The sequence below is a fragment of the Cyrtonyx montezumae genome, unplaced genomic scaffold (genome assembly GCF_038088225.1).
Source record: "Cyrtonyx montezumae isolate F1298 unplaced genomic scaffold, pur_monq_1.0 scaffold_8, whole genome shotgun sequence".
NCBI lineage: Eukaryota > Metazoa > Chordata > Aves > Galliformes > Odontophoridae > Cyrtonyx > Cyrtonyx montezumae.
In genome coordinates, this window is record NW_027072089.1 from 47,260,796 (window position 1) to 47,283,395 (window position 22,600).

Consider the following 22,600-nt stretch of genomic DNA (forward strand, 5'->3'; position numbering starts at 1 on the left):
GCCAAAACACACAGATGTTGTCAAACTGGACCCAAAAACTTCTTCAACACATTATTTCACATTCTCAGTGCTATGAAGATGCTGCTCAAATGAAAGCATAAACAGGAACATACTTTTCCTAAATAATGCGGCTACTCTGAGCCAGGAGGGATGGAGCAGAAGGAAAAGGGATCAGAGCTACTGTAGAAAGTATAAATAAGAAAATTCTCTTCATCAGACTCTGAATCTGATAACTTCAAAATTACACCCTTAAGTCTCCTGCTCCCTCTGCTGGACTCTATTCATTGTACTTTCCATTTCAATTCACAACCTTAACGGCTTTTCTTCCAAATGAAATACATGAACTACTAAATTACATGAAATAATGCAGTTTATTGTAGTTGTATTATGTGCCTCAACATTCATAAAATGACCAACATACAATAGAATGAAATACTGTCAAGTAATCAAGAGAACACATGTTGTAAACACTGATTAATAAAAACTCCCCCCCCCAAAAAAATATCCAATTAATGCCACTAATATTGTAGTAGAGGTATTTGTTGTTTAGAAAAACTCTAGTTAAAATACAGACGTAGAGCTTCTGACTAAAAAAAGATGACCTGAGTTGAAAAACAACCAGAAAATCAAAGAGATGCAGGCTCTCACAAAAAAGGGAAGAAAAAAGAAACTTTCCATTATGAAATGAGAATGACAACAATGAGAAAAACAACTGATCAACAAGAAAAACCCTCTCCAATCCAGACAGGCTTTGTTTAATTCATTGCTGAGCTCCGGGGCATGAATGAGGAAAGACTCCACGCAGGTCAAAAGCTCTGCTGAAGTCAAACAATTCAGCCTGCTGGCCCTTGGTTAGCACGAGGTTCCTCAGGCAGCCATGGAACGAGCTCTTGCCTGTGAGACAGTTCTGTTTCACATCACCTGGAAAACAAATGTGAACTATGTAGAATCTACTTCCAGTGAACTGAAGCATCACAAAGTTCCAGGTTATTATTTAATTGCTTCCCATCCCTCTCAAATGAGATAGAGAAATAACAAGAGACGAGCACGAAGTCCTAACCACGTCTGAATGATTTAGGGTATCCTACCGTGGATGTGTTTTGGCACCTTCAAGCATAGGTCATATACTAGCATAACTTATGCAGAGTTTGCAGGAATATTTTGCCTTAAAAGTCATTTTTCCTCTCAAGAAGAGAAGAAAGTCATTGCACATAGGTGTTTTTCAAGTAAAAACTGAAACTGTCAGAATATGAAGCAATAGCTGAGTTATACACAGCCACGGACTCTCCTGGCAAATCAAACACGAGATTGGTACAGAGTCCAATTCTTTTTGCTACACAACCTGTGAAACATTTCATTCTCCACTTCTGCAGCACCTAACTAAAGAATTTCTCTCTTCTCGGTGAACTCTCTTCTTCAGGGATGAAGTACTCAAAGAATAATTATCATAATTTTACCCTATTTTACAAAAAGGTTCACCAAGTGCTGATAAGACTACTTTGGCATTCAAGCAAGACCTATACTAATCAACATCCACATAATCAGCATTAATTCATTTTCCATAAACCTTGTCCAGCAGAAGGGTCTGTAACATTTTAAGCCATTGTCCCAGAAGCTTTCCAAATATTTAAAAGCTGAGTTTGCCCTTCAGATTCTCTTTTCACAGAAATGGAACTAAGTGAATTGATAAAACAGTAACAGCTGTTTCAGAGACAAATTTACATGGGCATGTGATGGTATGTTTAAAGGTATAGGACATTCAAAACCACACAAAGCCTACTCAGTGATGTGATTCTTAAAAGGCTGTAAATAAATATATTTGTGTGTGAGTACAGAGAGATTAAGCTCACGATGATCCAAATTCAACTATCCTAAGAAATAAATAGTCTTGGCTCAAATAAATGAAATGTAATGTTTAAAAGTATTCCATTGATATAATTACTTACTTTTTCTATTACCGTTATTTTATGATTGACAGTTAATTAGAAGAAAACATGCAAGGGGGATGTGTATGCCTCTACTGCAATGTGACTTCTGCCTGCATAGCCCCTGACATGAAATAATAGCAAAAATAAATCAGAAAAGTGTACTCTAGAAACTTTTCTTAGATGAATGGAAAACATCACTCCCCAGTGCTCAAGAAAGGGAGATAAAAAAAGACATGGAGAACTACAGGCCAATGAGCCTCATGCCTATGCCTGGGTGATTCATGGAACAGGTCCTCCTGGAAGAGATGTTGAGGCATATGGAAGATGGACTACTAGATGTATGATAAATAACTGGGTGGATGATCAGAGTCAGAGGTTTGTTGCCAAAAGCTTTACATTCAGGTGGAGGTATGAGTGGTACCTGCCTGGGGTCCATCATGGGACCTGTGCTCTTCAGCATCTTTATTGATGACACATACAGTGGGATTGAGCATACTCTTAGCAAGTCTGCTGATGACACCAAGCTGAGTGATGCAGTTGACACAATAAATGGGAGAGACACTAACCAGAGGGACCTAGACATGCTCAGAACCTAATGAGGTTTAACAAGACTAAGAGCAAGGTATTGCACTTGGTTCAAGGCGATTCTAAATACAAATACACACGCCATTATATGATTCTATGAATGTAAAGGGAAAAGTGAACTGCACTTGAACATACACAGGTAAGGATGTTATGAAACCACGGGGAGACTATGAAAGACAAACAACATGGAAGCACAAAAGTAATTCTCAAAAAATAAGGAGCAGGTTTGTGTAGGAAAGTGAAATCATTCAGTTCATCTCTCCCACCCATTCAACAGCTGAATGAATTCCTCCACCATGATAGAACACAGCTATTTATACACGGTGGTCTCAGAAACAACATGGAAAATGACAACGAAGATTTATAACTCAGTGTGATAGAGTCATGAACTTATGACATGGAGGAGGAGAGAGGGATGTTTCTTAAGAAAGGAAGAAAGTACAGAGGAGGGAGGAGAAATAAATTAAAAAAGAAATATTATTGTACCTACCAGGATAACCTCCGACATAAATGGGATTGTTTGTATCTGCAGACGTTGAATGAATGTAGGGATTATCAGTTTGAACCAAATTCCCATCAATTATCAGTGAGATACGATATTTATTTGTGTTTGCTTGAAGCTTGTGCCATTTTCCATCACATAAACTGTTTGCAACCTCTGGTTCATACGTAGCTGTTATTCTGCCAGCTCCATTGTTGACGTGGAATAAAACCTGTATAAACAGACAGATGACAATAAAGATATGAAGAATAGATTAACTAATTTATCTAGATTAAAGCACTATCATGCTGGTGCAGGTATTTCCATTTTGTAAATGTTCGGTAATTATGCAAAGCTAATCTTTACTTTTACAAAAAAATATAAAAAGTGTGAATCCTTACTGAACTATATTTGAAATCTAAAAGATTTAGATCCATCCATGCAATGATCTGTTGGCTAGGTTTGTGCATATAGGATTTCAGTGTTTCCTACAAATACAATAATTTTCTCACAGAAACAGATACTTAAGATCTGAAAGAAAATCTGCTGTACATAGCTGAAGGGAATAAACAGTAAGTACTTATTACTGCCAATATGTGTATTTATTTATTTCATCCCTTTATTTTTCAAAGCAGTAGACATTTGTTCAATTAAATACGAGCAGAGAAAGTACATTCTATAGAAACAGTCATATTTAACACCAGCTCTAACTGGGAAGTAATTAAAAAAATGAACATTTTCTGAGGAAAGGAAATACTGAAGAGCAATCAAACATATATATATATATTCTGCAGGAAATGAGTGGTGCACTATACATTGATTGTTAAAATGCTTATGAAGCATAATGACCAGTGGATATAGAGAGTTGATTGTCCTGGATATTGCTCACAAATACTGAAGAAAAGACTACAAAACAGGGTGTTCTATACATAGAAGAATATGCTTAATGAGTTTAGCTCCATGGCAGAAAAAGTATAAAACTGCAAGAAAGGAATATATTCAGTCTAACATACGAGGTATCTAGTACAGGAGGTCACAGCGGCTTCAGGCTAACATGAATTACAATAATTACAAAGGCAGAAAGTTCCAGTGACTTATGCTAATCCCACATTTTATCGTATTATGATGACAAGCTTTGACGCTTACAATCTGTTCCGTATTAATTCTGCAGAGATTTGGTTCTGACATTTTGTCTCTATCACATTTCACTGGTGTCTCGTAAGTGCTACTCAACCATTCAATCCTCCCACTTTTAATAGGCCTCGTGAAATGAGTTTGCCAACATATGGCAGCCTACCTTGCCATTTACAATCTCCAGTCCAATGGCATCAACTTTTGCACTGCTGATTCCAAGCAGAACACCATGCATGGCTGTAGTACGAAACTCAAGCGTGATATTCACATCAGAACGGACTTTGTAACCTTCTCTGACTGAAAAGAAGTTATACGCTTCAGATGAAAGAGCTGTAACTCACAAACCAAAGAAGCATTCATATGTGTTCACTAAAAGGCCTAAAAAGCATGTTAATTACTTTGCAGAAACTCTTTTTAAAGTTTTTCCAAAGTAAATTGTCCAAAATCAAAATTCACATTTTATGCTGTAAAAGTATTTTCCCAAATATGTTTCCTTTCTTTCATTTAGACTTAAAACATTTCGTCTCATTTGCCAGAGTCAAAAATGTAAATTAATGTAATTCTTCTTGTTTCTTCACAATTCCTCTGCATCTTTTGTCTCCATACACTTTAACAGACCTCAGCTTAATTCTATGTATGTAACATGAACATCAGCTGCAAAAGAAAGAGTCCTCAGCTCTTTCACCCTATGCAAAAATGTCCACTTTGGGGCATATGGATTGAAGGGACTCAGAACTATGTACACAGGTGTAGGGTGAATAACCTGAAAGAATAGTACCCACAGAAAATAACAGAGGTGGATGGTATATTTTGTATGGCTTATCTGGATGGTATACAGACAAACAGTAAATGAAGAAGTGCTCGCCTTTTGCTAGGGTCAAGGCTACCCAGGACTCCACAGGGAAGGGATCTCCAACAAGAGGTCCTTCCCCAGTGGTGGTCAGCCCTTAAATGGGGTCTGGAAGAGGTGGAGGCAGACTGCACCCCTTCCCATCACACAGGTACGTTGCCTTCACCTGTGCCCCTGCAGCTGACTCAGTGATCAATCAGTGGTTCAGGCCATGATTCAACAGTTCCCATACAACAGGGCACGTTAACTATGTATATTTCCAGCAAGGACTATAACGGATACATTTTCACTGACGTTAATTCAGTAAGATAGTGCTTCCATTTACTGTCACTTACCAAGAGCAGCAAAGCCACTTCCATCAAAGAATGTGCCATCCTGCACTGTTGCATAGCATTTATTCACAGCGAAGATGGAGACAGAGCTCTCTTTGTCCAGTTGCTTGCTGTTAATCATCATACTGCCAATGCAGGCAGGAATACTGTGAGTCACCTAGGCATACCAAAATGCAGGAATTAACACATAATGAAAACTGTTGCTATGGTCTTTTAGTGATTGACCTGATGTTTCTGTAAATTAACAACAAAACACTGCAGGACCTAAAATGTTTACATAATTATGTTTCTATTTATTACATTTATTTGTATAAGGTTGAAAACGCATGCAGCGTCTTACAGAAGAAGAGGGCATACACTCTCCATAACATATAGTAAGAATTGCATTTGCTTAAATTTGAGAAGGGATATACCTAACAGTTAAAGACATTTCAAACACATTTTAGCAAATTCATATGTAAATCAAGACTTTTCTAAGGCTCTTTCCAAGTATGGATAACCAGATTTCCAACCAGCAAGAAGATTGATTAGAATTTCTCACTATCCTTTTCAGTAATTGCACGTTCAAAATTATCCTTACTATGCAATTAAAAAGCAAGGATGAATAAAGTACAACCAGAATTGAGAAATACTGTTATCAACACCAGAATCCTTCCTAGGATAATTGGTTGCACGTGGAGGAAGGTGACAAAAATATACCCTCTAAAAGCATATGTAAACAGTATGGTTTAATCTCAAACAGCTAAAGGCAGCCTTTCAGAGATACTTAAGGCATAGAATTCCTATGTGAATCCAACAGGATTTAGGTTATAAAACTTCTGAAGTTCTAGGTTATACTTTTCTCTTCTACTAAACATGAGAATTTGTATTGTTTATCTGTTTTTAACAAAGAGGTTGATAGAAAGAAAATCCATTAAGGACTATTAATAAAACACAAGGTTCCAGCTCTGGCTGGAATCACTAAACCACAGAAAGCCAGAAAGATTTATTTAGTAGAAAGTCATTACGTTCTTTGTTGCTTCTTTGGTCTGTTGTGTTTTTTTTTGTTTGTTTGTTTGTTTCAGACTGTCAGAGACAGGATACTGAACCACATGTGTTTGATGCAATGTACTCATTCTAATATTTCATACTGTCAGACAGTAACCTGCCTTGCTCCTCCCCAAACCTTACATTCCCCAGATTCTTCGGCACATAGTCTAAGGGGAGTCCTCCCACATACAGCTTGCCCTCCACATCCAAAGTGCTGCCATCTCCCAAGGCACTGACTGCTACCAATTCCTGTCCATCCACAATGATGATGCCTTTTCTTTTAACGTATTCTGTCCTTATCTGGAAAAAGGAAGAGCGTGCAAACATAAGCTGAGTCAGTCACTTAGTCATCATTCACCAAAGAAATACAATTATTCAAGGTTAGATTGCTCACATGTACTATAATACTGAGGCTGAGACCATTTCAGAATGCAAGAGAGCAGCCTAAACTGCCTTCTTGCTTTCCCAGGGGCCTACAACGATGCCTATAATGATTATGTTTTGCCCTGCCCACATTTTTTTTTAATGTCTTAACAACTACTACTAAGCCTCTAGCTTACTGCTTTAGGATATGAGCAATTTACTGAGTTAGAAAAGCAGAGTTCTGTGCTTGTCTGCAATACTGTGCTGCCCACCAGCTGAGCCATCTCAGCACTCTGGAGTGCATGCTCCTGCCATACAATTTTATGATGGGCAGTTCTTAGTTTGCTATGACCAAAAAAGCTTTCCAGTTCTGTCTCTCTTAATAACCCTGTGCCTTCTTCTGCATGAAAACGATTATTCACATGCAGCTGAGATAATAACTGATCTCAAGTCAGCTAACCACTTATTCTTCTCCAGTTACTTGCAGCCACACAGAATCCTAATTAGGTTCCACATGAGGTTTCATAAACATTTGGATTTGTAAGGGGATAAAGCAGTGTAGCAGAGCAATATGAGCATTTGACAGAAAATGGAAAGGTGTTTCTTTTGGCAGGAAAGCATGCCAGTTTAAATTAATTGTACAGATACTGCAATAATCATCCTCAGCTGTGAGGAGGTGTGACTCAGCCTTGATTTCAGGTTTTTTCAAAGTTCATGGTTTTTTGCCATTTGTAGTAAAGGAAGATCAGCTCTCACAGAATCTTTTCATCTCTTCTAAAGTTGATGGTGTGAGTATGAGTTTTTATGTAGCTATACTTAATTTTAAACATGCAGCTTTAAATCCTGAAGCGTTCTTCCCTTCAGGGTAGGCAGCAGAGCTTATCTGTGTTACCACTCTCTAACAGAAGTTCATGTTTGCTTTCCCTGGTAGCTCTTGTTGTTTATTATTCTACTTGTTATAAATGAAAACCAAAAATAACTCTGCTGATTCCTCGGGCACTGAGGAAAAGTGGCAGCTCTGTGTCATCAATCACCTTGTCCCAGAGAAACCACTTCCTGAAGGTAAAGCTCCACATATGAACAAGTGAAGGGAAGCTTAGCAGGATGAATACTGTCAGCCTCGCCTGCTCTAAAGATAACTCGTGTTGAGCTGCTTTTAAACTTAAGCAGACATCACAGATATTTCTTGCAAAGAAAGCCAGAGCCAACTGGTTTGCTCAGAGGAACTGGACCGATGGAAGCTCACACAGAGTTGCTGTACAGAAAGCCCTGCATGCTGCATACTATTTGAAATCTACAGCTGTAATTTCTCCAAAATACCAAGCCCTCTCCCCTCCAGCCTCCACTGATTCAAAATACTTACCCTTCTCTTTTTTCATAATCCATGGTGAATCCCTGTTATCATTAGCAGTATTAGCACTCAAGCATTACATGCGAAGTGGGAGAAAGGAGAAACTACAGCCATTTTCACCCCGTCCTACACTCAGTTGAAAGTCTTTGAAAACTCAGATCAGAGTTTCTAAACCTCTCAGTTTCTTCTCTGGTGAAGATGACTATTGTGCTTATTATACAGTGGGTGAACTATTCTACTCCTAAATAATCTCAGAATCTTGGACAGTGGAATCAATGCATAATAAATGATAATTTTTAAAGGAAATAGTTACACATTCATCTGAAAGGTTTCATGACTGAGTTCTGAGTTAAAACCTTTTTGCCCTTGCAACACTGAAATTGTACAGGAAAGGCAGTGAAAATACAACCCAGCAACACCAGAAAAGAGAAAACAGAGTACAGAATTGGTGATTACCTACCGTATGCCATTTTCCATCATTGACAACAGCAGAGTGAGAAGCTACTGCTTTTCCTTTGCCTAAATCAAATGAAAAATAGAGCTGTCCCCCATGAAGCTGTAAGGCTGCATAATCAATTTGGTTCTGGTGAGCCATGTAGTAAATCAGGCCACTGGAGGCAAAGGTTCTGAGATTCAGCTGGACAGAAAGTCTAGACAATAAAAACACAGTGTTAATGACACATATTTTATTCTGCACTGACAAAAAGCTGCTCAGCAGGTAGAGAACAGCCTCAACCAATTTAATTTTATGAAGGGATTTTTTTTATTACAAAGGCCAGAAAAGTAGAATTTGCATTGTGTTCTGTGAAGGCATGACCTACACTGTATTTCATAGTATGAAGCAGTGCTGTACCAGTTAAGAATTTTGTAAAGCATACAGCGAGCCAGGTTTTTAGAGGGACAGAATCAGCTGTTTATGACTGCTGTTTTGCCCACTGCCCCAAGGAGGGAACAAATCCCATTACTTTTATCCAGGCTTGTTGGAATATAAATGGACAGACTGAGAACAGAGGAAAGCTTAAAGATAGAGGAGTTGTTTCTGTGCTCTGAGTCCCCAAAGGTTATTTATAGAAAAGCTATTTATTGTAGAGACTCTAGGTTAGGACTGCATAGCATCAAACCCCTGCAGTGTTCTTATATTCAGTAGTTAAAACATAAGGGCTAAGAAAGGAAAGGGCTTTTTTCTCCCCTGTGCTTGCAGAAGCTTTCTAAGCTGAAAGGCTTGCAGGCTTTGTTTTGAGGGCCACAAACAAATGAGACTGGCAGCGTCTGTATTACAGGACAATCTCTACAAAGTGATTCTTCTTAGCAGTCTTAGCTCCTTTAGAGACCTGGGGAGTGAAGCAGATGTGGAAGGTACAATGCAGAAATCCAGAGAGGGTAAGATGTTATCTGCTTCACCCAAAGAAGCAGGGAGCAGTGAGGACATGGAAAAAAATTGCTGAACTCTGATAAACATGACCACATGACCACAAACCTGAGGGAGCTGTGTTAATTGTGATGCAGTGGTTGTGATACTTTTTTCCATGAGGAAATCACAGAAATAGAGGTAGGGGCCATTTTCAAAGCTAATAATGCAATGATTCAGCCACCATCATGCTTGTAATTCATTAGAGAATAAAACACTATGTGCATGTGCAATTAAGATATACTCACTTTTTCCTGACAGTAGACTGATTGAAGAGCAGTGTCAAGTGGCTGCCTTTGGCAAGTCCAAACTGATAGGCACCTTGAACATGATCAGGCAGTTCATCTTTTGCACAAGCTACCTGTTTATGAAGGAACTTTATTAAGTATAGTATCAACTTCTTGCAAGCAGTGGTGAATGGCAAGATGTCCATCCTGAACTCGTAAGAATTAAAACTGAGCCTCATGATAACCACAAAATAAAACACTAATATCAATTTGCTACGCTCCTAACTCTTTCGAGCCACCATTTTGCTCAGAGAGGACAAGTTGTAATGATTAAGCTACGTCTCACAGGCAGTACCAATCTTTTCTACTAAGAAATGTTTGTAGTTTGAGATGTATTCATTAACCATTTCTCTTAACTGATAGCCCTTTTGCTAACAAATGTTAGAAGCCAGAGCAAAATTTCAGTTAAAATCCATGGACTTAGTAGAAATATTTTCCCATTTAGTGGAGATGTACATTTTTGTTATAATTTAAGGAGTGAAGAGCCAAGTAACAGAGCATGAGCCAAAGCTATACTTTAGCTCTAAGAAGGACAACTTATTTCTTTTTATAGCCACAGTTGTATGAAATGTATCAAATCCTGCTTTCTTTTGCTACATAAAAATGATTTCAAGATGCTTTGGAAACACTTCATCATAAAGATGTGAAGCTGCAGGAGGACAAATGTAATGTGCCTTGCGAACTGGGACTGTGTGAGACAAAACAGGTGCCCTGCAAGCTGTGTTCAGGTGCTGTGTGTCCTACAACAGTTTGTGCCTCCTCCTCGACATAGACCAGAGACAACATCTGTGTGATCAGGAAAACACAAATGTTAAATTGCTCAGCTAATGCAAATCTCAGCATGAAATTACTTTGTCAAGAACACACCAAAGATAATAGTTAATGTCAAGTTCTTTTGTTGAAAGATTATCACTCCACTTCTTTTCTTTTCAGGGTTACAGCCTGAACCATGATAAACGTAAATTTCCCTTTCAGAAGGCCAACAGACTGCTTCATAAATTTATATCATTTTTTTTTTTTCCACAGGAAACAATCAATTCAAATCCACATTCACTGGACTACTACACACCCAGAAGCAGCAAACACATAGTCCTCATTTTGAATTTTTTTCACAAAACTACAAATGAAACTTTTACCTGAGTACTTTCCTAGAAGAAGTACCAGAGCTTTGCTGTAATACATACTTTTTTTGTATCTGTAGGAGGCCTCAGGGGAACTGGTAGTTCAACCTGAATCTCCACGTCTTCTAGCTGTATGGCTGCTTTAGGCTTCTCTGATAAAAAACAGCTGTCCATATCCACATGTTCATACTTCATAGAAGTGGTGAAATCCAAAAGCCTGTGTTTTAAAAAAACCTACATATTAAGGGGGTGATCTCCCAAGCACAAGGAAAGTACTTCAGAAGGTCTTTCACAAGAGAAAGATTCACAGTATCATAGCATAATTCAGACTGTAAAAACACCTCAAAAGTCATCAAGTCCAACAAAAAAAAAAAAAAGGCAGATAATTGTCCACAGAACAATATTAATATAAAATATTCTTGGAAGAAACTGAATACTGGTAAAACTGTAATAGAGAGCAGCGCTTTGTGTAGCATCCATATGCACATTAAGGACACATTTACTGTTATTTGTAAACGTAGCTATTAATAATTAATATTATTTTTCTCCATGTTATGATGCTAGGTCATTAGCATAACACTTGCCTTATGTTAAAAAGCAGACAAACTAGCAATGTCAGGAGAGTGATTTCAAAATAAAGTTACTAATTAATGTGCAATCTTCCAGAACATGGAAATTACCACTCTGACTTACTCCTTGTTAAAAATAAGATTGCTGATACAGCCATGAAAGGAACCAGTCATTTTTAGCCCAAAGAAGCCCTCTCCTGCGGGGATGCCACCAGCATAGAAGTTGGAAATGTTCATGGGGCTCATTTCTGCTGATGAACCAAGCCTCAGTTCTGAAGGGTTACTTTCATCCACCTGTACAGTTATGATTCTAAAAAGATAAAGTAGAGAAAACATTCAACATGGGCATTTTCATGTCAGAAACATTCTTTTCGCCCTAAGAAATATGATGTTCTAAAAAGTAAGATTCCATAACTTAAGTAATTCCTTCAATGCCCAGAAGAAATAACTAGCAGTCCTTCTTTAGATAACCTATAAAATACAGTTTTGTTGAGTATCTTTCCAAATTTATTTTTATGGCTATATTTTTTTTTCCTAATACTATTAAGCATACTTCACTCAAGTGGCCAAGAGATTCTGAGAGCTTTTAAATACAATTTAATCAGTGGCTGTGTGCTGTATACAGTTACCATATAAATCAGAATACCAGCAGTAAAAGCAGAAAAACACAACATGATTATTCCACCTAATAAGCTCTCAAAGGCAGTCTCTCAGAGATTGCAGTGATCTGACAAGGGCATACAATAATTAAACATGTAGAACTGTTTGCAGCCATATGTACCTCTTATTCCGTATTAGGATGACTGAGTGTTCTTGTCCATCACTGTATGTTCCATTAGCAGACCTAAGAATTACTTTTCTAGTACTTGCTCTATCTCCAGCATTAATGTGCACTGCAAGATGACCATCAATCAGCATAATGGAAAAGAAGGGCTGCAGATTTAATCAGAAGATTAGTTTTTAAACTACAACTCAATTTTCTGTCACTCACTCATCACAGTTTAAATAGAATATAGTTTGGAAAAAATTACCTCCAGCTTTCTTTTAAATAAACTGTAATGAAACAGAAAAACTAGTAGGCATACATTAATAAATCAGAGAAGGCATGAAAAATTTTACTGGTCACAGTAAAAATCCAGGGGACTGTTTTTACCCACAAACACCCCAGCTTAGAGGAAGGAAGTAGAAAGGGGTAGGTTAGCATTGCTGCTAACACTGACACTGGATTTGAGGAGCTCTCCAACAGCCAGTCAGATATGAGTTCCTTGTTCATTGGAAATGCTTCAGTAAATAACTGTGACTAACAAATCTGGAAAATAATTTTCAGTTTTTATTTCATACACAGCTTTTTTTGTTTGCTTGTTTAAAGACTATTCTGCATCTTTGCAACTGTTCTCTGCTAACAGATCCTTCCCCTCCACCATGCTACAATCCCTGTACTCTTTGTCCTTCTGGCCCACTCTGAGCTCAGGCCTCCTAAGGTGATCAGATATTTTTCTCTTTGACATGACATTTTGAAGAAATACATGAAATGACAAAAACAAAACTAAAAATGTTCATTTTCAGTACTTGCCAAGTGCGCTTGCCTGCGGCGCCGCTTCTCCAGTCCCCGACTGAGCCCAGCAAGTATGATACCATTGCTGTTCTTAGTAGCAAAAGTTGCCATCAGTTCTGATTCTGGACTTAAGGACTTTGGTTCCAACTCAATATATCCATTGTTTAAGATGTTCACGCTACGAATAGGCTGTTTTATGAATAAGAGAAATAATTACTGACTTTGTCTTGATGTTCCACCCGGTAAGAAAAAATAATTTCAAATATATATTAATTTGCCTAGAATTTTTCAAGATGAGTCAGTTTCATGTCACTATATTCCTTCACAAATGTTATTATTAATTGTTCAATGATATTAAGAATCAGATCATAAAAGTCTCCTACCTCCAACACACAGCCTTTTCTTACTCCATATGAATTCCTAAGCAAATCAAAGGTTGAACGAGATATTTCCAGATTCTTGATGCATCCCACATACATCCTACTATTAAGACCTTTCCTGAAAGACAAAACAAGGCTTTTTTTCCAATAGATAGTATTTGAAATCTCCTGGGAGAAAAGATTGATCTCTCTTCAATAAGAAAAAAGACGATCTGCTTTAAAGAACACAGTCAGCCCAGAGTAAGTGAAAAAGGGGCTATTTTGGATTGTCTCATAAGATAGCACTTCCAACCTGAAAAAGAATCAGATAGCACTGTATCCAAGTAGAAACATGTAAGTGTGTAGTAATGTGTTGACAGGTCAGGTCATTTTCTAAAGCTCTCAGTTGAATTTCCAGCTGAAATGTGATGGCTGCTGTGTGAGAGTAAATGTAGTAATTGTTCTTCACTTCTCAAGCGTGGAGGACAATATAATCTGGTTCCAAATTTAAGCCAGAAAAATCTAAACTTGCCCTGCCATAATCCCTTACATGCTGCAGTGCCAACTAAGATTGAAGTCTCCATCTGAGAGTAAAAAATGAACGGATATACTGTTCCAGAATTTTCCTTATTGTAAAGAAAATGCAGATAATTTAATTCATTTTTCTTTTAGCTGTGTTTGTCCTTTCAAAGTGAAGCTACTGGAAGAAACGTAGCTTCACAAGCTCAGCAGGAACTTACAATATAGAAAGTATTAATTAGACATCAGCTATAAACTATGTGCACAGATTAACAAAAGACACTATGTTTAGTTCTCATCTCTTCTGAATTTCAAAAATAAATTACAAGAATTCCTTTCTGAAGTAGAACTCTCATCCCTAAGTGCAATTTTGTCCATAAATGCCAGCTGGGAAGCACACGGCTCACACAGGTAAAGATCAGAGAAGCATTGTTCCAGGAAACAGCACTGAACACTTGCTGCAGCCTGACATGAGGACCAGGCAGCTGCTGTGGATATCACCCAGGCAGGGGAAAACAGACAGTTCTCTTTCCAAACTGCTGTGAAAAGCCCCATAGTAGAGCCTAAAGGTGAGCAATGGATAATCAAGTCCGAAGCAAGGCTATAAACTTCATTTATTTCCACTAATGTCAGTAGAATATCAGATTTTCTTCAAGTCTTTCTCTCTGCTTACAGGTATCTTAGCAAAGGGGGAAAAGCAAATGCACACTTTACCTCACAGCCCTTGATCTCGGCAGCCCACCGATGAAGATCGGGTCCTTATCAGAGCGATTCAGGTCTGAGGCAACCCCAGGAGATTCTCCTTGCTTGGTTTCTTTGTAATTAAGGTTATATGCATCCATGACTGCCAGCATTCCTGCAAGAAAAGAGTAAATATCTGGAGAAGGATACTAATACACATGCTTCCATTTTGGCAATCTTGTTTCTAATAAAGGAAAATATATTGAGTCAAATGTGTATGAACAATCTTCTTATTTTTAGAGTACATGTATTGCAGTTCCAGCTGTTCTGCTAATCTCATATATTTCTCTCTGCCAAAACCAAATCTGGAAAAGTTTACAGGAAAAGATATATCAGAAAATACGTTACAGCTATTCACATATATCACTTACAATACATTACTTCCCTTGTAATGCATTACTTCCCAATCATGGCACCAGAATTCTGTTGTACAATTTGCTATAAAAAAATGTAATGTAAAACAGATGCTCTCTAATGTACAGACTTAGATAAAGATTTCTCACTGTTTACAGACTATTAATATATGTGTTCTGGCAGCTCCTGCTCTACCTGTCCTTTATAAGATGTGACAAATCAAGCACCAGATTTTCATTGCTGTCTTTCTCCTGTCTTACTTCAGTGAAGTAATATAGAAGTGGCAGCGAGAGAAATTCTGTAAGTGTCCAGACTTGGTTGTGGGGATGCTTCTGGAACCCTTAGGTATTTCTGTTTGTAAATAGACAGACACCTGTTTATTCAGCCTGTAGCCTACCTTGCTTCTTGTTCCGACTGAATGAAATTTTGTACCATGTTCCATTGTTGTAACGATTATCTGTTGTCAGAGCAAGAGGTCCTGAACCTAAATCAACAGTCAGTCTCACTTTGCCATCAACAAGCTCAAGTGACAAGAAATCTCTCTGGAAGGGAAAAAAAAACAACAACAAAAAAAACTCAATTACAGAAAACAAAAACCTTCCATAAATATGCATATTTAGCAGGTATGGCCTACCATGTGAAAAAGGGTTGGTAACTCCTGGACTTAAACTATTACGCCCAAGATGTTCATCATTTCTACATTTAGAAAAATTATATTCTGTGTACCACAGAAGGATTTATATCCTCTGTTTTGATTTATTGTTGTTCTTACTTAAATGAATATCAGCAAGCTGGATTGCTCAGCAGACAAACGTTCGAACAACAAATGTCAGAATTGATTTTTTTATTTTTGATTAAGAGTAATTTGATTTGACTATTAGCATAATAATCAAGCAATGCAATGTTCTCTCTGCAAGACGCAAATAGCTTCTACATGTTTATTCACATCAACAGAAGCAAAAAAGTCTGTTTCATTCTAGAAGTGCCCTCTCTACACTGTAAAATTTAAGTCACGTATCATTGTGCAATGTATTCGGTCAGTGAGTACATAATGAATCATATGAATTATGTAGTGGCTCCAGAACAATTTGTATCTAAACAAAGCTTTGTCCTCCAGGAAAAGAAGGTAGTAAACTACATGACAATGAAGGTCTGGAGATGGGTCTTGCTTATGCTGCTGTTGGAGGCTGCTATTTATTTTATTTTGCTGAATTCTTATCTCATGACTTTAATTCAATAAGAATATTCAGTAATATATTCTGCAAGTTCAGTTGCAAATGATTTTACATCCTGCCAAGTTTTTTGCAACAAAAAAAAAAGTTGTCCCTTCAACTTCTTGATCTTGGTTTTAGCTAAATAATCATACATTTTACACTCAGGATTAAATCAAATGAATAATTAATTCCATTGCATGTGAATATTCCACTACATGTTAATATTTGTTCTAAGGAGTAACCCTAAGGGGCTCTGTCTTTTGTTCTTTGTCTCATGGTATGGATCACAGGGGAAAATCTACAAAGACAATAACTTGTTTTAGTAAAGGTAAATTAAAAGCGAGCATAAGAGAACGCAAGGAGTTATGAAGTGATCTAAACACAGTTTTCAATAGCTTAGGACTCCAATCCTTTTCCTTACAGTGCCATTTGAAGCAAGATACAGAAGTAGCCCATTAGGTGAGAAGGTACTGAAGAATATTATTATCTGAGTCACTGTAGAGCGGAGTGCCTTCTCAACAACTGAGTATCCTTTGCCATCAAAATGGAATGAAGTGTCTTCATCCTGTGGGCTATGGAATTGAGGAGAAAAAAAAAATAGAACTAAAACATTAGCTGAAGATTTGTGTTTTTCCAGTCATCTTAATATAAAATATAAGAAAAGTCTGATCAGTTGGTGCAGGCCCTAGGCAGTATGATTAGAAAGTGTGGAAAGAAATTTGAAGGTTGCTGTTATGAATAACAGAAAGATTCCAGCCAAAGGCAACTTTCATTATAGAATATCACAAGTAATTTAGCAATGGGGAAAGATGCATACAAGAAAAAAAAATGTTCTTCTCGATGTATGAAAGGAAAATAAAAATCTCTTAAGGGGGGAAAAAGTGTTACACTTTCTAACTTTAGACATGTTATACATTTGTAAAAAATGCTTTAAGTAATTGCACTTATAGTAAGTCTCTATTAGCCTCTTTTCCTGTACTATAGTAAGATTGTATAATCAAGCAGCACCCTCTGCTGTTTCTACATGGGATACAGTCAAGCATATTCCTTTTCAATTCCTTAAATATAAAAACAGAACAGACTACAATCTCCTTTCACAATGATTACAGAAATGGTAGCAAGCTACAGTTTTGCTATGGATTTTTTATAAGAGTGCTTTATAATACTGTTACTGAAAAAAAAAAAAGAATAATTTTATCTTGCTCTGAATTACCAGAAAGTAATTATCCCAAAATACTTTGGTTTATGGGCAGTCCTCACTTTTACTGTACAAAGCAGACCACAGTCATACAACTCATCTGAAATGGTAGGCATTAATAAATGATAAAATTACATGCAGTTAAATTATTTGGCTTCACTGGCACATTCAGATGAACATATTCAGAATTGTACGTTAACGATCAATAAAACACTACATTTTGTTTCAGTTCATCATTTCTATACGGAACAAAAATATACATGTAAAAGACTAAACCTATTTAAAAAAAAAAAAAAAAAAAAAAAGCAAGGAAGAGCACGACAAAATACCTTCCAAAACATCCATTGCACTTGCCCTCTCTTTCTACATAGTTCCAAAGACCAATAGATTTTCCATTCAGGGATGCTTCTCCCATGCACCCTTTAAAATGTGTTACTTTAACAGCAGGTGATTTCTGTAAGAGAAGAAATACTTCATGAATATGAATAATGTTAAGTATCCTGAAAATTCAGCAGCCAATTTTTTGTTTCTTTCCCCTTCAACTTTAAATCTGTTAGATATAAGTCATAAAAGTACATAGTTTAATGTAATTGTGAACAACTACCACTTAAACAATAATATATCTGTTTTGCAGCAAGTAAAATAACTACAGCCTTGACCTACTTACAATCCTTATTGCATAAAAAATGGCAATCTAAAAGTAGCCTTAGAAGAATGAGCTAAAAAGGAATTCAATGTGCATTATTTATGCATCCTATATGTACACACAGCTTGCCCTGATGAACAACTTAGGCAAAAATTCCAGGCAAATTATCTTCAGATTACTAAAGAATATTGTTATGGCATTTTTGTGTTCAGTTTACCTGTCATTTCTTTATGAAGTAGACAATTTATGCAATTATTTTTAAGTCAAAAGTGTATCTCTAACACGATAAAAACATTTCATAGAATGGCATTAGAAGAATTTAACCTTAATTTGCCCTCCAAGTCCACCAATAAACATTAGTGTTGATTTGTTAACATCTAGCATGCTGGCTGTTCCAGGAGAGGTTGCAGATTTAGGTGAAGACTTCTGATTGGAGTTCATTTCCTCTATGCTGAGTGTACCTGTTTTTCCAAACCTATCAATTGCAAATATTAAACAGTTTTAGGAATTATCAGGCTTAATCAATGCAATCTATCAACTTTTCTCTTCAAGAACAACAAACATCTTGCCACTGAAAAACTCAGCAGATAGTTTGTGTGGTTTATGCTATTTCCATAATACAGCAGTCTTATTTAAAAATGCATATATAAATTTTCTTAATCTCAGTTTCCACTGAATTTATTTCTGATTGTCCCTCCAGACCTTCAATATTTATGTAAATTCACATTTTAATTACCTGGTTGCATGTATTCTGTGCCATTTGTTGTTGTCAATTTGAAAATTGGGGTATTCCACTCTTGTTGATCCTGAGCCCAAATCCCAGAGAAGAGCTACCTTACCACGTCGCATCTCCACAGCAAGGAAATCTGTCTGAAAAAAAGCAGTCCTTATTTTAATACATCACCTTAAGAGCATTACTATTTTGCGCATGTAATTTTAACATGTATCACTGAGAGACTTTCTAGATTCCTGCTCCTTAATCACTTATGTGATTTTTAAGAGTTTACTTTTAGTGAAATCCTAGTGAACAGTTTTAGCAAATGAAGACAGTTGGTAGAAAAAACATTTAGTGAAATAAAGTAATCTCATATATATTTAATGCTTTTTTCTTTTTAAGATATGTTAAAATGTGATACAGTGTTTACTCACATACCTCTAGATACATAAATATATACTCCTCTCTGAGTATATGCAAAGTGACCTACCAGTCTGAAAAAGTATTATCACAGGCACAAAGCTGTGCAATTAGAAGTACAGAGGAAAGGGATAGACAATGTGATACAACTATCGCAATTCTTTCAGCTGTGTGTATGCATGAGGGCCAAAGTCAAGTTCTTTCTTTGTGATAACAGGCAAAATGCTTGATGTACTTCAGCATGCTATCTGAAAACATCACACAGAGTGTTACACTCCATGAGGTTAATGTACAGAATGGGAAAGTAGAGATTCATCGCATGGCCAAGAAGCAAGCTAACAAAGCAGGTGCATTTCTTTTCTACTTTTGAGGATCTCTGTGGAACCACTTAAGGCCCCAGTAGGACTAATTTGAGTTTGAAGTCAAAAAGGAAAACTATTTAAGTGTTTGACTACCATCACCTCTAGTGAATGTATACCAGAAACTTACCTTTCCATTACTACCCAGGTAGAAAAGAAGGTTATCTGGTTCAGTAGTTTTCACATTAAGGGTTAAAGAATTGTAGTTCGTAGATGAAATCTGGGGTTGGTAGGCACGGACACAATCTCTGTCCGCTGATACTGCAACTTTAATCTGGGGGTGAAAGGACAAAATGGAAGCTAAGTAAGGCTCATTATACACAATATATATTTCTAGAATATGTATTTAGTTTCTCATCAAACGGTGCAGGAGATTTGTTGAGATACTTGTATGTGACTTAAGTATTGTTATCAGGGTTAGCTCTTAATCTCCTATGGATCAGTTGAAAAAAAAAAGATTCACAAATAGAGAATAAAGAAATACATCATAATTCACTGATCCAATTACAAAACTTGAGGACAATAGGCAAAACTATCCAAAATACTTCAAAAAATAACAATAAATTTTGGGTCAGAAGCCCATATGTAAATAAAAGCCACTGTAATAGCATCAGATGATAAAGACACAATTCAAAGTGTTTTTTAAAATAAAAAATAGTATTATCTTCATTCATAATTAGGAAAAAATAGAAGTATGCAACAATTCGAGTTACTTCAAAGTTTTGACAGCGCAGTTTATATGATTATTAAAAAAAAATACATTTGGGAATATATTACAAGTTCAAGTATTTTAAATGTAAGTAGAAAAAAATACTTCCACCGTCTTATCACTAATTTCTTTTAACAATGTCAAGCATACTGACAATATATCCATTCAATCTAAATGAAGTCAAACACCAAGGAGCTTGACTGTGTAACAACAGAAAAGCCTTAGTTTCATCCAATTCACCTGTATTAACTAAATATAGAGTGCACGTGTGTGCAACTGTGTGTACATGGATATATAAAGTTTCTCTTGTCTAGTAACCTTTAACTTACAAAACAAAAGATATTCACAAAACACCAAAATGAACTCTTAGAAATTTGAAAAAAGAAAGTTTTGCTAGTATTTCTTTTCATCCTGCTAGGAACATCTGTAGTTTACAATACTCCCTCTGCACTGGATTCATTAAGCTTCAACAGACTGTAACAAATAAACAATAACCATAAAATTAAGATTTTGGAAAGAACTGAAAAGCTTGTATTATTTCAAACAAAACTTCCCTAAAAGTTATAGAATGTGCCCACATAAAATTAAAAGACATATTAAAAGTTACTGAGTGCAAAGACAATTTTTATATCTTTCTCACAGTTCACTGAGGTCCATAGTAGAGTTGATTTACTGTCATTGTTTTTAAGGGGGAAGCAGATATTATAAAAACTAGTATGTTATTTGTCTTCAAGTATTCTAGAGGCCAAGCAATTTCTTGCAAAGAAGAACATGTGGACATGGTAAGGCATACACAGCAAATTTATTGACAGAATCCAGGGGGCTTCTCACTTCAGTCTCAAAATAAGCCTAGAAATTAACATCTCATTCTAAAAAAAATGACAGCTCCATCCCCTCACCTGTCTCTTTCTCACTAAGTATCTCCATGCATGCTTCCCATCCACTTTGAATTCCATTATTTTAATAGGAAACAAAAGGAAACAGAAAATAAATTACACCCTTGTTCAGAAAAACTCACAAGTGACAGAGGAAACTCAAAGCTAAAACTATAAAATATACCAATAGCTCTGCAAGTAACGATTTTAGTATCAGTCAGTGCTCTGTGGCTTCAGTGAGATCCCAGAACAATCACATACCTTAAAGGTAAATTGTATGCTCTTAATCTCAAACAACTTCTGTGTTAAAAGGTGAAAGTGAAGCCAGATAAATCTACAATGATGGTACTCACTGATGCTGCCTGCTTGCGGGCTTGGCTGATGAGCTCTTTAATTTCAGACAAATTTCTGCTCAGGTTCTCTTCCAATGTTTTCAGAGGTTTCAGCCTATCAAGTAAAAGACTTGCTTGTGCATCAATTTCTTTAACTTGTTTTTCAGCTGTGATTGCTGTCAAAACATAAATGAAATATTGAGACAGGTTGGAAAAGAAATACTAAAATACTTAACCAAGGAGGCCTGTTTCTGATCTTTTTTTTTTTTTTTTCAGTATTAAACTTCAATAAAGAATGTGCATACTTAAAGACATTCCATGAGACTCCTCTAGAGATCTTTTAAAAAGTAAGCACATTTTTATTGAATTAGGAGGAATATTTTAGTCTATCAGATTTATATTTAATGCCTATTAAACTTGAATATTAGTGCTACTTCTGCAAGCAGTGACATTACTAGAGGGCAATGAAGCAGTAAACCTACCAGCTTTTGATGAATCAGTTATAAGCTCACTGGTTTTCCTCAGTGTGTCATTAACTTGGGACAATGTAGACGAAGTATTCAGCAGCTTTTGACTGAAATCTCCATAGTGACTCAAACCCACCATGGTGCTGATGTTTGCAGACACAGCCAGCTCTTTCACCTCCAACATGTATTTCCTTGTACCTGAAACACAGTGGCAGTTCACAGATCAGAAGAAGTCACAGCTTTCACAATAAACGCCTGAACAGTTTAATGACAATCCAGTTATATATATGTTTTTTTTCTATTATCCTATTTCTATTATCATTTACAAACTCTAGGTTTTTCCTTTATTCAAAATAATGACTTCTTTCAAAAAGGATTGGTTGTTTTTTTATTTTTTAAATACACAGAAAGGACATTTAATTTGGTCAATGAAGTCAGCATTTACAACAAGAAATCATTTAGATGCAGGTATGTCTTCATAACACAATACAAACAATTTTAAAACAAGCTATTATAAGAAAGCAAAACCTCACAGGTTCATCTAAGAATTTCTCTCCACATGGCATTAAATATTCTACGACTTCATTCTCTTCTCATACCAGTGTAATTCCATTGCTTTCAGATCCCCATCTGATTTACAGCAGCATAAAATGGGAATCAGACTATGGGCCTTATATCAAAACCCAGTTGTATTTTATG

General features: G+C 36.5%; 1 protein-coding gene across 1 annotated transcript in view; it reads right to left on the reverse strand.

Annotated features, from left to right (window-relative positions):
* Positions 1 to 363: 363 nt before the first annotated feature.
* The window catches only part of LAMA1 (laminin subunit alpha 1), a 101,569-nt gene continuing 79,332 nt past the window's right edge, over positions 364 to 22,600 (reverse strand). The window contains exons 43-63 of the mRNA XM_065752656.1: positions 21,917 to 22,099; positions 21,456 to 21,610; positions 19,649 to 19,792; positions 18,761 to 18,894; positions 18,349 to 18,499; positions 17,708 to 17,832; positions 16,602 to 16,752; positions 15,364 to 15,508; positions 14,586 to 14,727; positions 13,377 to 13,491; positions 13,012 to 13,182; positions 12,220 to 12,371; positions 11,563 to 11,748; positions 10,966 to 11,086; positions 9,710 to 9,822; positions 8,514 to 8,703; positions 6,481 to 6,639; positions 5,314 to 5,467; positions 4,292 to 4,425; positions 3,004 to 3,226; positions 364 to 921 (exon numbers count right to left, since the gene is read on the reverse strand). Coding sequence (XP_065608728.1) covers positions 761 to 921; positions 3,004 to 3,226; positions 4,292 to 4,425; positions 5,314 to 5,467; positions 6,481 to 6,639; positions 8,514 to 8,703; positions 9,710 to 9,822; positions 10,966 to 11,086; positions 11,563 to 11,748; positions 12,220 to 12,371; positions 13,012 to 13,182; positions 13,377 to 13,491; positions 14,586 to 14,727; positions 15,364 to 15,508; positions 16,602 to 16,752; positions 17,708 to 17,832; positions 18,349 to 18,499; positions 18,761 to 18,894; positions 19,649 to 19,792; positions 21,456 to 21,610; positions 21,917 to 22,099 — 3,209 coding nt within the window. The 3' untranslated portion in view covers positions 364 to 760. The remainder of the gene's footprint in view (positions 922 to 3,003; positions 3,227 to 4,291; positions 4,426 to 5,313; positions 5,468 to 6,480; positions 6,640 to 8,513; positions 8,704 to 9,709; positions 9,823 to 10,965; positions 11,087 to 11,562; positions 11,749 to 12,219; positions 12,372 to 13,011; positions 13,183 to 13,376; positions 13,492 to 14,585; positions 14,728 to 15,363; positions 15,509 to 16,601; positions 16,753 to 17,707; positions 17,833 to 18,348; positions 18,500 to 18,760; positions 18,895 to 19,648; positions 19,793 to 21,455; positions 21,611 to 21,916; positions 22,100 to 22,600) is intronic.